This window comes from Trachurus trachurus (assembly GCF_905171665.1).
Source record: "Trachurus trachurus genome assembly, chromosome: 6".
In the NCBI taxonomy this organism is placed as follows: Eukaryota; Metazoa; Chordata; class Actinopteri; order Carangiformes; family Carangidae; genus Trachurus; species Trachurus trachurus.
In genome coordinates, this window is record NC_139897.1 from 28,840,278 (window position 1) to 28,856,291 (window position 16,014).

A 16,014-nucleotide genomic window follows, 5' to 3' on the forward strand; every position below is an offset into this window, starting at 1 on the left:
ATTTTTATGCATTTGATGTACAGAACCTACCACTGTAATGGATGTCTACAGATGACCTCGTTATTCTCCTTCGACGATTTGGGATCTGTCTCCTCAACATCCTTAATAGGAACCTCAATCATCTGTTTAGAGATGTAACTTAGGATCCTTTAAGTTGCTGTATGTAACACTTAAAAGCACAAGGGACAAGCTGCCGCGTATAGAAATATTTATATATAGATCGTAAGGTAGTTTTTATTTCAAGTCCGGTTCATCCCACATGGGATTACAAGACACCATCACATCAGCAGTTTTTATAGATAGTTCTCTCATCCCCCTTTCTTTTGACAGGTGGAATAGCCAATTTAATCATATGCAGTAAGTTTTTATCTGCTTTTATTTAAACCAAAATGAAACAAAACAAAACTTCAACCATAAGTGGGAGCATCTCAGATGAGCATATAGGGATCGCTATGTATGTATGTGTGTTTATATATATATATACCTACAAGTGAGTGGTAACAGTAGAAGTAGTTATTCCATAAACACTAAGACCTGATGCACAAACAAGGCTGTAAAGAAGGTTCAAGAGTTTCTAATCTTCTCATGTATGTGTTGGGCAGTTTGAACTCTCTCCTGGTGGTTATCAGTCTGAAAACCTCACCACAGTTCAGCCGTGTCAATCAGCTGTGGAGAATGAGACTCTGCTGTTTATTTCCTCCAGGAAAACAACCTGAGTCCAAACTCCACAGCTGAGCTATGCAAGTGCAGGTGGTGGCGATGGCGATGAGACGCTGAGACCTGAGTTCCTGCCAGCTTTGAAGGACGCGTCCTTTGTGGGAACTCTGCCCCTATAATTACCTGTGAGATGTTCGTGTTTCTGACCTAAGCTGCGATCCGGCTCATTATAGGTCACACGGAGGTTTACTGTCCCATACATTCTTGAAAGGGACGCCAAAAAAAAAAAAAGCTTGCAGATCATGAAATTTGATGCTAATGAGTGCCAAGAATGATGCAAAGCCTTAGCTGGTGTCCGGTTTGTGGACTTAAATTAGATCTGTTGGAAACAAAGATGAAGGATTTTAGCAAATCTGAGACCTTTTGACCAAATCAAGACCTAAATCTCTGTTTTTTATTAAATAAAAAACGGAGATTTAGGTCTTGATTCATCTCTTGAAATCTTGTTTGTCTGTGCAAACTAAAATTTAGTGCAGACAAGATGTTGTTGTTGATGTTGTTGTTTACAAACAAGATTTCAAGAGATAAAAACAACAAATAATCCACCATTATTTCCTTCAAGATGCCTTTAACTCCTACAGTGTGGACTTATATCCATCACTTTCAGCACCAGAACAAACCAGAAACAATGTGAAGCATCATCAAACTTTCCTCCCTTTTATAGCTGCCTGCATGGTGGCACCGATCAGAGACTGAAAACGATCTCAGGCTCCTCCTCGGCGATGCCAGATTTACAGAGTGAAGCTGGCAGCACTCGATGATATTTCAGGATCTTGCCGGCCGATTGGTCTGAGGATCCTGTATTTCCATAAACAGGAGCTCCATATCCATATCTGAGCCCTCGTATATATACACCCACAGGGGCTGATTTCCTCCCATTGCCCCTGGCCACCGTCGCTGCTGCCCTCATCCTCTGGACTTTTCATCTCATCGTAGGTGAGACCACTTACCTTTCCCTCCTCCCCCCTTCTGCACCTCATCCTCCTTTCTGCATCTCTGGACGGAGCTGGTAAAGAGACAGGAAGCGGCCGCGTGGAGTCTGGTAGAGTCTTTTTTGAGGAGACCTGTTGGTTAAGTGCTAAGGTGATGAAAGTCCTGACCTCTGGGGTTTGTTAATAAGTGAAGAGAAACGTGATCCAGGACGAAGGAGATGGCTGAACACCGATGTTTACAATTCGTAGTTGACCGTTCATAATTGTTAGATCTTGGTTTTGAAGCATCTGGAGTCTGGAAAAGTTTGGAAATTTGACTTTCTCATAAAACCTTTTGAAATGTTGCGTTTGTGAAATGTGAGTTTAGACACTTGATTTCACCGCTTTGGGACTATTTTCTCTTGGATGCTTCTTTGGATTTGACAGAGGATGGAGTGATTGCATTGCTTTTTAAAAATGCACTGTAAAAAATCTTCTTATGTTAGAATCAAATTATTTTACAAAGCAAGACCAAAATCTGGCCTGGATGTTGACATATTTCCAGTCTTGTTAGATTGTGTTGAACTCCGCTGTGAGTTTTTATGTTTTTTTAAAAAAGTTTTTGTTAAAGTTTTAGAGATGTGACTACTGCACTGGCAGGTTTGGTCGTGTTTCTCATTTTCATTGATTTTCCGAAGGTTTGACCATGATCCCTTCTCTTCTCTCTCTGTTCTCTGTTGTATCTCAAGCTCCTTACGTTCCTTACCTCATTAGACTCATTAGACGAGATGGAAGAAAGTATTTCTAGTAAAAATAACTTCTGAAATCGGATTCTGCAGCTGAGCGACTTGTTTGGACAGGTTTGTTTTTGCAGCGTGTGATGGTTTGCATGTATGTTAGCGTTGGCAGCTAACGTGCTGTCGCTGCACATTCTGCCGCAGGGATTCTTCTCCGCGAAAGGAATTGAAGTGTTAACTCCCGGGGGATATTTGGTGTTGAACACCTGTAACGGAGCTTATCGCAGGCGTCAGTGGCGACACTCGACCCAAAGTCCAAACTTAGCTCTGTCACTATTCACCCACTCATCAACTGTTTGAATCGCAGATCGCGTTTCATACCAAGGAGAGCCGCTGTCTGATATTTAGGCAGAGAGCTTATTGAAACTTCTTTTATTCTCAATGAGTTTCTCATATTCTCTGTTTGTTTCTCCTCCAACAGGCTGTGAAGAAAAGAAACTGCCAACATGTCGCACGAGTAAGTTCTCTCTCCATTATCATTTAGAGAAACTCAGAAACTTAAGTGGTGGGAAATTTGTTTTCATTGTGTTTGTAGATAATAAATAGATACAATTAAAGGGTCAAGATTAGATAGAGAGAGAGAAAGAAAGACAAGTGCATTAAGGGAGGATGGATGGAAGGATGATGACAAGGAGAGTAAAATGAGAGACAGAAGAAATGAGGAAAGGATGAAGAAAGAAAAAGACATGAAAAGGGAAAAGAAAGTCAGAAAGAGAGAACAGCAGCTATTTTTGTGTCTTCTAGCTTTTCATTATGAAAAGATGGAAAGAAAGGTAGGAGAAAAAAGGAAGTAATGATTTAAATGAAAGAAAGACAAGAATACAGAACTGGAAAACAGGAGATGAAGAAAAGGGAGAAAAAAAGAGAAAGGTTAAAGAAAGAGAAAAAAGAAATTAAAATGACAGAAAGATGAGATGGAAGAAAATAAATTAGGATGAAGAAAGATCTGAAATAAAAGAGAGAGAACAACAAGCAACAGACTGAGGATGTGTTTTTACTCTTCACAGTAAGAAGATGTCATCGAGCCGCAAGCATCACCTAAAGGTACGACAGCGTCCCAGCTGCAGTTGGTCACTTTTTCAACCAGACGGATTTCATATTTGTTAATTATTCATGATGTAGAGTACAACAACAGTAGACAGCTGCATTTGTGTTTTTTCTTTCGTCTAAGAGTATATGGGCATGAGTTTGGATGATGTGTGTGTTTACAAAACAGTTTCCAGCAGGTGGTTGATACAAAAGGTTTGAGTGTTGGTTGGATAAATACAGTATTTACTGTAGTTGAAGTGTTTGTTCTTGTTTCTTTGTGTAATGATGTAGACTGACTGTCATTTGAAGGCTCTGAGGCGCCACCTGCTGGTCACATCTGTCGAACACACACAAAGTGTTGCTGCTTAGGATTACATTTGAATCTGTTGAATAAAATAGAAACTGTAACAAAAGACAACAAACAACAAACGGAACAGATATTAAAATACGATTTACCCTTCACTTAAACAAGAATGTGTCATGTTAATTCAACAAAAAAGATAAATAATCCATAATTATGATATAAAGAAATCAAAATGTTAAACAGAGCAGAAATAGCAAGAGAGTTTATATGATGCAGGCTTGTCTGATGTGCATCATCTGTGTAACTACGGTAACTGATGTGGGCACAGATGATGTGTTTGCTGCTAATTAAAGTTTATTTCCAAATGTTTTATTAATGGTCCGTGTTTAAAGCTCAAATGCAGCATAACAACAATCATGATGAGGAGATGGACATGAACCCTGTTTGTTTGGACTTTTTTTTAAGTTAATTAAATTAAACCCACACATTTGATTGTGAGTTTAATCACATGAAAGCAACAACGCTGCTGGTAGTTTCCTCCTTGGGCTGACTGGTGACTTTGTTTCCCTCCTGCAGAGCGTGATGCTGTCGATCGCGGCCGGCTGGCTCGCGCAGGAGAAGAAGGACATTGCAGCGGCCAAGCAGGCCTACATGGCCGAGAGCTGTCCCGCACCCAGCCTGGGAGGAGACCAAGCTACACTCATGGTGAGAAACTCGTCATGTTAGACGCTTCACGCTTGAGGTTTTTCACATCTTTGTAAGGTCAGGGCTCCAGACTGACTTTTTTTTACTACTTTACTTTATTTGTTTATTTGAATGGGACAGTGCACATTAATGGACAAAAAAAAACATGTAAATGTGCCGGATTATAGCAACATCCGGAGTCCCATAAACATAAAAACAGTTCAATAACAGTGCACATAATAATGTAGACAATACAAAAAGACAAAAAGGCAACTATGACAATGAAGAACATATTGATGAACACATTCCACAGGTAGGGGGACCATAAGAGTTTTGTGCATAAGTGCTGGGTTAAAGTGACAAGTGCTAAAGTGCAGGAGCGCATAGGTACCAGGTTGTATTGCACGATGCCCTAAAAGAGTATAAGTGCTAGACAGTATTGCACAAGGCCCTTAAGTGCACATCAGTTTAAAGTGCCAGGTTGTATTGCACAGGGGCCTAAAAATTTTAGGAGTGCACACCCTAAATCGACTTGCAAAGCAAATATTCACCTTTTCATTCTTGATACTCGCACACATTGGCCTGCCACCTGTAATCACAGATTCCAGATTTTTTAAGTCACCCTTTCCACATATAACCAGGTAAAACCAGTGAAATTAAAAACAACAACAACATATATACCAGTTGCACATGTGCAAGTAGATGTATTTATTGTTTTTCTGATCAAATGCAGTGTAATTTGTGTTTTTCAGTGTTTAACTTGTTTTTTTTTTACTGTCACTGCACTACATTGTCAACAATATTGTAATTATATATTAAAAAACATCTGAAACCCGATACTAATACAACATTATAATCAATATGTTAACAAGGGGAGGTAAAGTAGCTACAGGGATCAGGGTTCTGATTTTGTTTCTGTATCATACTTCATGCTGATGATGTTATACTTTGCGTCATTATCAGAAACTTGAATATTAGCCGCCTATTGTTATATTGTTGTCAGCTCTTTAAAGTGTGTGGTTGTTGTGATGGTTGTGGACATTACAGAGACATGTTGTCTGTCTTGCCTTTCCCCAGGAAACCTGCAAAAAGATGCACGCCCTCATCGACAAAGTGGATGAGTTGAGGTACGACCTGCTGATGAAGATTGGAAAAGGGGACAAAGAGGTATGGGTCCTGAGCTGTGTCCACATGACTGTGACTGAGGAAATGAGAGGTTGTGTAAACAGATACAGGAAGCTTTATAACTAATTTTTATAGTTAATACTTTCCAAATGATGATGTTAAAGCATAAATTACTTGGCTGTTACCATAAAAGTCCTGTGCAGTTTGCAGTTTGCTGGTACATCTTTTTAACACTGTCAATTTGATGATTATGAACATATAATGTCTGTATTTACACCAAACTGTACACAATGAAACACTGTGGATTGAAAGAAAGTAAAAACTCAATGATGAAAATGAGAGATCAAATGTTGAATCCAGTGATTAACAGATTAATAATGTAAGTGAGCGACTGGTTTTCATTTTAAGTTGTTGATTGTTTGTTTGATTTCATGTCTTCTGAAGTCGTACCTGTCCAGCTATTTGAGCAGACTTGAGCCTGTTTTATGCATCTGCGTCAAGTCGACGGTTTGTTGAGGAAACGCAGACTGCAAGGGCTGTGATTGGTCCGCTCAGAATGTCATTTCCAGCATTTTCCAGCGTTTGTTGTTCCATATCTCCAACGCCAAAAACAGCTCTTTCCACTTCGGTTGCCATTGAAAGAACGAAGCAGGAACATAATTTGAAAGAACACAGGAAGTGTTGAGTTTGTAGTGACGCTGTGGTGCAGTGAATTTAAAAAGACAAACAAGAGTGAATCAAAACCATCAAAATGTGGCTTCTTATTCAAATAGCCTATTACCAATTTCCCATTGAAACATATGAGATTGGGGAAAACATGCCAATTAGCTTAGCTTTGGCAGTTTAAGGCAATAATGATGGTGATGGCTCCAGTCACTATTTTAGTAAAATGATAAATGTCTGTAAAGGTCACTCAATTAAAGGTAGTTTTATCACTTTTATTACCCCTTGCAATTACACAAAGTGCCACTAGGGGTCCGAGTGCCCCAGGTTGAGAAACACTCTTATGAACTATTGCTAGGAACTTTTTTATTCTGCACAAGGAAAGAAAGTAAGTATCAGTTTCTACAGTCATTACGAACCTGCACTTGTTATGTAAAGTTTTGGTAACACTTTACTTGAATACGTGTTCATAAGACTGACATTACACTGTCATAAGGCAAGGCAAGGCAAGGCAAGGCAATTTTATTTGTATAGCCCGTTTTTACAAACAGTTTGTCACAAAGGGCTTTACATGGCATCACAACAACATCCTCTGCCCTTAGACCCTCACATCGACTGAGGAAAAACTCCATGGAAAACCCTTTTAACAGGGGAAAATCGGAGAAACCTCAGGGTGAGCAACAGAGGAGGGATCCCTCACCCAGGCTGGGCAGACGTGCAATAGATTTTGTTACAGACAAGAAAACAGTTTATAGTTTATGACACAGAATGTGGGAAACATGGAAAAGTTAAGGAGAGCTGATGGAGGCAGCTTCCGGTGGGAGGAGAGGCAGGGAGAGCAGGAACAGCTTAAAGCAGAAGTAAGCGGAATGTTTGTGTTAATATAAGTCTTAAATAGTTATATCTTCCGACAGCAATCACTTACATAGAGTGTTTGGTCCGAAACACGGGTCTGTCAGTCACTCTGCTCTGCTGTAAGCCGAGGAGAAAACTTTCCTTGTATCCTACAACCTTTATCCAATGAGGAGAGAGAACGGCATGAAGGGCTGTGTGTGCAGCCAACGGATGCGCATCAATGTGGTGACGTAGGGACGAGGACCAATAGATCCATGACGAGGGCGGGGGCTGGTAACTCCATCGGCTGACAAAAAGTTAGCCAAAACAACCGGATCGCTTACTTCTGCTTTAATGGGAGGACTGGATGGCAGACTGGTTCATGGGAAGGGAGGGTAGGCCGATTTAACAGCAGGGATAAGGGCGGGAAGGGGGCGATGCAGGCGGCTGCTGGTAACCATTACATGACACCTGTAATAAACACCTATGAATACTTATGACAGCTGTCGTTAAGTGTCATTCAGTAAGTTATGTCACTTTTAATGCAAAGTTGACATTGTTTAAAATGTCTTTGTTATGACAACTTGACATAATTTTTGAAGTTTGGCAATTAGGTCTGCTATGACAGGTGATGTTGTCTTTATGTCAAGCTGTCATAACAAGGACATCTCAAACAATGTCAACTTTGCATCAAAAGTGACACTTAACTTGTCATAATTGATAATAATAATTGAATAATAATTGAATTTCCTTCAGGATTAATAAAGTAAATCTATCTATAAGTATTCATTGATGTTTATGATAGGTGTCATGTCATGGTTATGACATTGTTATGTCAGTCTTATGTACACGTATTCAAGTAAAGTGTTACCAAAGTTTTTAACGCACTTTGATTGATCAGTGTCTTTGTAGTAAGTGTTTGGGTGATAATGGAGCTCTTAGTTCACTTACATGGACAGTACTTTAGTGTTTTTTCATGTAATTTATCAAAGCAACAACCTTGTTCTCTCTCAGATCGAGGACCTGAGGATCAAAGTGGTCGACCTGGCTGGAGTGAAGAAACCCGCCCTGAAGAAGGTGCGTATGTCGGCCGACGCCATGCTGAAGGCTCTGCTGGGCTCCAAACACACGGTCAACATGGACCTGAGGTCCAACCTGAAGCAGGTGAAGAAGGAGGTGAAGGAGGAGGTGAGTGTTGATGAGACGCCCGTCACACAGGTAATGAGAGTGAGGTGAGGTGGTGGTGGACAGCTGCTGACTGGGAACTGTTTGTGTCCTGCAGCCTGCCGAGGCCGTCGGCGACTGGCGTAAGAACATTGAGGACAAGGCCGACAGGAAGAAGATGTTCGAGACCTCCTAAAGAAGTTCAACTCCGCTCTCTTAGTTGCTCCGGGGCTGTTTAGCGCTTTTCATGGAATTTTATGGAAGTTTTTCATTCAAGTGAAATTTGTTTCATTAAATCTGTAAGTTTCAGCTTTGGTCTGTTGTTTTAAGTGAGTCAAGAAGGGAAACGGCTCTTTTTTACAAGTATCAGGCTTTTACTTTGTAGTATGACTTCCTGTTTGGCTCTGTACTGATGTTCACCCTTGACAACCTCCTGCTCTTAGTGTTTTTGTAATAAATGTGTTGTGTTTCCTACGTCTGCTCTCATGAGGTATTCTGTCTTTGACTCTGTGATGCACAACACTGCAGAGGAAGCACACCACACAAACAAAAGGCCAAAACAAGGACGCTGCTGTTGAGCTCAGTCATTTTCTGTGTTTGTTTGTTTTTTTTTTACGTCAAACGTTAAAGCAAAATCTTCCTTTAAACAGAATTCATGCTCAGAGTTAATGATTAAAAATAGTCTCAGATGAAACGGTTGATCGATCGATCAAACTGTCTTTGGCAGATCATTGAGACTGAACTTTGTGCTGAGATGGGTTCTGTTTGAGGGCGGGTTGCAGCTTTAACAAGGTCGTGTTGTGCTCTTTCTTTGTAGTGCTGTGCGTGTCAGTGACGGACAAGACACAATATCCATGTTTGCTGCTTTTGTCAAACCCCAGAAATTATGTTTATATATGTGTTTATTTATAAGATGCATTCACTGTACATGTGCTTTGTAGAAACTGTGACGCTGACTGGATTCTGTTCTCTACTAACATCCAGAGAACATGTTAATGTATTCTTAATTAATCCATCCGAAACGTAGATCATTTACATTTCATTTGTTTTCTGACTGAATAATCTGATACTGCAGGACAAAATCCACTTGTTTGAATCCAACTTTATCAAACTGAACATGAAACAAAACATCAATATTAACGTTCAACTAAAAACACATCATGTCTCTCTAACCTGAACCTGTTGTATCCTAAACTACTAGACCACTAACATGATGTCAGTTTGTCCTTAATTGACTAAAAGTTGCATGTGAACATAATCCAGCCAGCTATTACATTGCCACGACAGCACAATTTTAAAAACCATTATCCATATTTATATATATAAACATAATTTGTAGGAGAAAGTTTTCTATGTTCAGACAGCTGTGAAAAGTGAATGTTTGCAGAAATACTGAATTCCAAAAAAACATGTTGACATCTGAACAAGGTTTACTGAAGAAGCCTGAGATACAGTTTGAAAGCTCTGAAACAATAGTAAGTGAACACTGAGTTCAGATTATTGAATTTGCTATGTTCGCCCTTTTCTTTTTAAGAGCTTGTTTTATCAGTTCACATGGACAGAACCTCTGTGGGAGGTTTCTGCTCTGTCAGAACCACCGGGTCACGTGACGGTGTCCAGAACGTCAGGGACACGGTGCAGCAGACTCACAGCGACCACACGGGGTCAGCAGAGGTCTTCGTGTCCTCGTCCTGTTCACCGTCTCCAGGAGACACCTCAGTACTACATTTAATCTTTGTTTCCAAAAGAAGTGTTTGGTTTTTTTAATTTGGTAAAAAAAAAACTCCAACTTTAATCAATTTTTAATTAACGGTTTAATAGAAATATTTGATTATTGCTAATGGGTGAGAACAAACATGTTGGAGATCTCTGCTGACTGTGGTCACTGAAAAGTATCTGCTGTATGTTCTCTTTCTTTTTTTTTCCTTTTTTTTCCCTGTGATCATTTTCAAATGGACCAGTCACACATGGAAACTGTCGGTCACACACAAGGTGAGTGTGATGTTTCAATTTCTTTGTGTCCTTACGAGGCTGAAATGAAAGGTCCTTTATTGTGTTTGTGTTGTTTTTCTGAATTTGTCTTTCTTGTCTTTCAGTTGCTGCGTCTAAATCCAGGATGAACGGCAGCAGCAACATATAAGGTTTGTCTTTAAAGAAATATAAATATAACCATTAATATTACCTCTTTTTTGTTTTACTTGCGATGAATGTTCACATCATTCCCTGCAGCTAGCAACAAACATGGACTCTGTAAGAAAACTGGGGCAGAAATATGTTCTTAAACCTTTTAAATTACAATATGTATCTCGTTTTTACTAGGAATTTGGTTTCCTGATTACTTTTGGTTGATTTTTGTGATCTCTGCCTTGTTAAAGTAAAGAGCTGCCCTTCATTGTTTTTACAAGAAATGTGTAAATGTTGATGATGATGTCACATCAGCTACACTGCAAAAACTCAAACTCTTACCAAGAATATTTGTCTTTTTCTAGCCAAAACAAATCTCTTTATACTTAAAATAAGACTCATAGTAGCTTATTTTTAGACACTTCTTACTTCTTTCAAGCATATTTGCACTTGAAATAAGTAGAAAAATCAGAAAGTGGAGCAAGTTTTTCTTCACTGGCAGATTTTTCTACTTATTTCAAGTGAAAATGTGTTTGAAACAAGTGAAAAGGATCTAAAAACAAGATCATTTTTAGGTGATGAGTCTTATTTTAAGTGGAAAGAGATTAGTTTTGAGTAGAAATTAGACATCTTAACAAGAAATAAGGCTGAGTTTTTGCAGTGTACAGTCCATTGTTTAAATGAATTAAATGCTTATATTCATTAACAAGACATAACTGGTAACATCTAAGGGAGGGAGGACTTTGACCAAAAGATGTTGCTCTTCCTTTTGCTTATCAATCCATTGAAAGTTTGCGTTTGAAACAAATCTTTGTTACTTGTCATTTGCAGATCTGCTCATCCCCCGTTCGATCCTGTCTCCACTGAGGACTGCTGACCACCTCGGACCGGCCAGACATCAATCCTGAAGGATTTATGGCCTGAGCAGGTCAAAGGATGAAGGTATTTTGGGAGCTCATTGGCCTGGTTAGGCTCAGAGTTCCTCATGGCCATAAAGAGGAAGCACCAAACCCCCATCCAAGCCCATATATACCCCCCAAAAAGAAGCCATGTTTTAGTCTGTGACTCCCTCACTGTGTCCCAGTCCTTCAGTCCGTCTCTGCTGCCTCCTCATCGTCACTTTGTAGGTGAGAAACCTTGTTTTGTTTTGTGGGTTTAGTGGATAAAAGAGAAAAGTGATGCTCAGTAGCAAACAAAGTGATGGATCTGTACCAATCAGTATTTTCTGTTTAGATAAATGTATTTACAAGTGTATGGACAGGGGCTCAGTTGTTGGATATTTTTCCTTCTTTTTTTTTTTTTTTTTACAAAAATGTACCACAAACATTTTAAGTTATTTGATATTAATCGTAACATTTCAGGTCCTTTTTTGATTGTTTCAGCACAATGATCTTCTCAGTAGTTTACACAAACAGAAAAAAAGTTCATTGGAAGATTTCCAAACTTTTCCCATGTGAATTTGCATTGGAAATGAAAATGTTGAAAATGTCTTTAGTTCTTATTCTTGGTCTTTATAATGTAGAGTTTTAACCAAATACTTCTCACGAAGTCTTGAACACGACTTGTAGAAAAACAAAAACCTTTGGGTTTGTACAAAGTGTCTCCACTGTGTCATTTAACTCTTCATGTATCCAATTACGTTTGAGTGGAAAATAACCCAAATATCAGATTACTGCTGACTGACCTGACCCGTGAAGTCAGAGAGAAAACAGTGATGTCATCGCAGATAAAGATCTGGAGATGAAGCAAGAGTTAAAAAAAAATAAAAATTTGTCAAAATATTAAGGAAATTTGTTTTTAAAATTGTGAAATTTACTTTATTTCTTTTCCCATGTTGCATCTCATCATTGACCTTTGACCCCAACCTTGGGCAATAACCTCATTTGATGGGTTAGGGTTACATACTGAATAAAAGTTTTAACATGCTGTTCTTGATTTCACTTTCACATTTTTACAGTTTGTTGAATGCAATAATTTGTTTTTTTTTTATATCACTATCTTTACTTTAAGGAGAACATTTACTAAATGTCTCTTTGTTGATACAACAAACCAAACAATCTTTTGGCTAGCAGATATTAGTAAAACAAGTTTAGAAATAACAAAAAGTCAATCTCAATATTGTCTAACCACAACACTATTGAATAATATGAGTATTGATAATAAAAAAAATAGAGACTGAATATTTCTCCATACCTTTACAGTGTGTGTATTGTATTTCAGTCAATTCAGTTAATTTATCAGCCAAACAATGTTTAAAACATGAAAGTGCTGAGTTGGCGAATGGCACTAAAAAAAAAAAAAAAACAGGTGCACTTTTCCTCCCGTCAATCAAAGAGTCAGGTTTGTGACTGAGGGGTGAAAGGTTAAACGTCTGGTCGAGATGTAAAATGAGGTTGAGTGTCACAAAGTGTAAAACTTGTTGTTCAGTGTCAAACTAACTTAATCACTTGAGATCAGCTCAGTTTTTTCTGTTAATTTCCTAATTGTCTTTTAATTGTGTTTTTTTTTATAGAGTCTGAAACCAACAAAAAGCCAAGATGTCTGAGTAAGTCTGAGTTTATCAGTTCTTTAAATCACAGTGAAAACATCAAATTCGAAGTCAATTTGCTACAAGACGAACTAAAACTGTTTAACAATTGAATTAAGGTTGAAAACTGATAAGTTAATCAACAGACCAATAATCAATGGGTCATCTTTAAAGCATAGTGTGTTTTATAGTCTGTATTCAAAGTCATATTAAATAATGTTATTACTGTGCATTATAATACTCCATTCAGTATTTTGTATGTATTTTTATATCATATTTGATTACTTTGGAATTATCCGGTGATTTTTTTACTCTGTATTCAAATTTCTAAATTCTTCTGTTGTAGCTTCTCATGAGGCAAAATTCACAACTAAATAATTTTTCAGATAATAATTGACTTCATATATATTGATACTGAAAATATTGTTTGTTGTTGTTGTTTATATCATGTTTTCAATTAATTGCAGAGGAAAGAAGATGACATCGAGCCGCAGGCATCACCTCAAGGTAAGACTTAATATCAATAAAACTTTTTTATTATCCAGAGCAAAACAAATTAGATTTAGTTTGATTAAGAGCTATGCTAACCAGTTAGCTTAAATAGGTTAATTAGCTAGATAACAGGCTACATCAGAAAAATGAGATACCGCAACTTAAAAGACATTAAAACTAAAAATATAAGGACAACAACAAAAAATACCAACGTCAGAATGTCTGTGTCTGTTTGTTGTCATCCTGCAGAGTCTGATGCTGCAGATCGCCGCCAACTGGCTCGAGCAGGAAACTAAAGATATCACTGCTGCCAAAGAAGCTTATATGGAGGAGACTTGCCCCGCCCCCGACCTGAGCGGAGACCAGGCCGCTATGCAGGCATGTGCACACTTTTATTTTGCACTTACACTCACATGATTTTTTTCTGCAAGCCATGTTAATGTGCACCCAATACCATATTAGCCTTAGCCTTAACACTTCCTCTTTTTTTACTGACAGGAAATCTGCAAGAAGCTGCAACAAGCCATCGACAAGATCGATGAGGACAGATACGATGCCGAGGCCAAAGTGGCAAAGACCGACAAAGAGGTAGAGACGTTGTTCTTTTGATTTCCTTTGGGGTCCAACTTTCTTCAATGTCTTCAGCTGTTGTTCAGCTTGAGCTGAAGTGCACCAAAAGCTGGAATAGTCTCCAGCCTTTAACGATAAGCAGCATGGAGAATGGATGGATCTATGTAATTAGATGGACATTATCCATTCAGATGGAGCACTGTAGACCTCAACATCTTAAATACCTACCTTTGGTTCTGTCTAGGTCCTAGACAGAACCAAAGCCATGTTAGGCATTTCTCGTAGAAACAGTCCATCAGCTGCTGGTCTGGTCAGTCTCCTCATCTTCAGGTTCACTCTTACCCGTCTTCCACCGAGCTGGTCACCAGTTGGCTCCTAGCTCTCAAACATGGTTCCAGACTCGCTGGTCTCGAGCCAAGAACCGATCACGTCTCGCCTCACAAATCGACCGTAAGACCATCTATAGAATCACTGAATACATAGATGTTATCAAATATCTTCTTACGTATGTTTGCTTAATCGATGCAAGCATAGTTGAAGCTGTTGTGAAGAGTTGTATCCATGTTTTTTTCTAACTGTTCTTTTTCTACTGCCCATCCCGAATGAGGGATCCCTCCTCTGTTGCTCACCCTGAGGTTTCTCCAACTTTTTCCCTGTTAAAAGGGTTTTCTTGGGAATTTTTCCTCATTCGATGTGAGGGTCTAAGGGCAGAGGATGTTGCTTTTCCTAAGTAGCCGAGCTACAGGCTGTGGTTAACAACAACGGCTAATGTTCATCAAAGAATCAAAACGTCTTTGATAATGACCTCTCTCCTCAAACGCAGTCGAGATTTGCTGTGATTCCGGCCAAGTAATACTTGGTTTTTCCAGCTCTGGATCGGGATGTAGGCCTCAAAGAACCCATCCACGCGGATACGGGTTTCAGTTTCAGTTTTTTATTGTTTCAGTGTTCGGCAGACAGATGGAAACAGTGTTTTGGGGCGTGTCAAAATTGTATTTTTTAGAAACGGGTCCCTGGGTTTTCGTGTAGGCACCCAAAATGGATCTTTTGTGAAACGATGATGTCATACCCCCCACCACTCTAACCTGTAACTGAGCCACACCGTTAGACGTTACAGTCTATGGTGTAACGTAACAACAACAACATTAACCAACTACAGTTGGGTCCCTCGGACACTGCGGATGAATCACGCCCGTTAAATCATCACTGATCGTCATATTTCAAAAGGGATAAGAAGGGATGAAGCTTTGTTTCCGTGTGGACAAGGGTAAAGACAGGAGCAGCACCTTCATGGGGCATTAACTCCTTCCCAGTGGAAGAGCAGACCGGTTCTTTGGAGGCAGGCCAGTGGAACCAGCCTATGACTTGGCACCAGCATCAAGTTCTTTTTGATCTTCTGTGTTTCCAGATCGAGGACCTGAAGCTGAGGGTGGTGGAGCTGGCTGGAGTGAAGAAGCCCGCCCTGAAGAAGGTGCGCATGTCTGCCGACGCCATGCTGCAGGCCCTGCTGGGAGGCAAGCACAAGGTGACCATGGACCTGAGGTCCAACCTGAAGCAGGTCAAGAAGGAGGTCAAGGAGGAGGTGAGGAGTTGCTTTCTTATTCATTTCAATCTTTCACCTTCATCGTCACGTCGGTTCTTTAACGCCTTCATTCGTCCTTCAGGCTACAGAGGCCGGTGACTGGCGTAAGAACATTGAGGACAAAGCCGACAGGAAGAAGATGTTCGAGACCTCCTAAAGACTTTCAAACTCAACTCTGCCCCTTTCCCTTCCTGTGGGCTGCCACATCTCACCCCTCTGTCACATCTGTCACATCTGGCCTTTTTCATGGAATTGGAAAAACTCTTGCAATTAAATTTCTTTTTTTTGGAATAAGGCAATGCTGTCGCACTCCATTTTTATTTAATCCGTACACACATTTTAAAGACTTAATTCATTTTAATCTTCATGTTGTTTTATTTACTTTAAACCAGATCTGTATCTAAGATAAAATCTTTGACAGAACTAGAAACTTCCCAATCTGGAGCCGTTTACATTAAGAATAACTCTTTAAACGTGCAGTATAATGATGA

The 16,014-nt window shown here is 39.3% G+C and overlaps 2 protein-coding genes across 2 annotated transcripts; both read left to right on the plus strand.

Moving 5' to 3' along the window:
• The first annotated feature begins 1,473 nt into the window (after nucleotides 1–1,473).
• Nucleotides 1,474–8,702, plus strand: LOC310987609 (troponin I, fast skeletal muscle-like). The gene is made up of 7 exons (XM_083973941.1): nucleotides 1,474–1,653; nucleotides 2,847–2,882; nucleotides 3,433–3,469; nucleotides 4,335–4,463; nucleotides 5,520–5,609; nucleotides 8,079–8,252; nucleotides 8,347–8,702. Exons 2-7 carry the CDS (start codon nucleotides 2,872–2,874, stop codon nucleotides 8,422–8,424), a joined length of 519 nt encoding a protein of 172 aa, XP_083830067.1. The 5' UTR covers nucleotides 1,474–1,653; nucleotides 2,847–2,871; the 3' UTR covers nucleotides 8,425–8,702.
• Nucleotides 8,703–12,874: 4,172 nt separating this feature from the next.
• LOC310987615 (troponin I, fast skeletal muscle-like) lies at nucleotides 12,875–15,875 on the plus strand. Its single transcript, XM_083973950.1, has 6 exons — nucleotides 12,875–12,897; nucleotides 13,347–13,386; nucleotides 13,621–13,749; nucleotides 13,870–13,959; nucleotides 15,350–15,523; nucleotides 15,606–15,875. Exons 1-6 carry the CDS (start codon nucleotides 12,890–12,892, stop codon nucleotides 15,678–15,680), a joined length of 516 nt encoding a protein of 171 aa, XP_083830076.1. The 5' UTR covers nucleotides 12,875–12,889; the 3' UTR covers nucleotides 15,681–15,875.
• The last annotated feature ends 139 nt before the right edge of the window (nucleotides 15,876–16,014 follow it).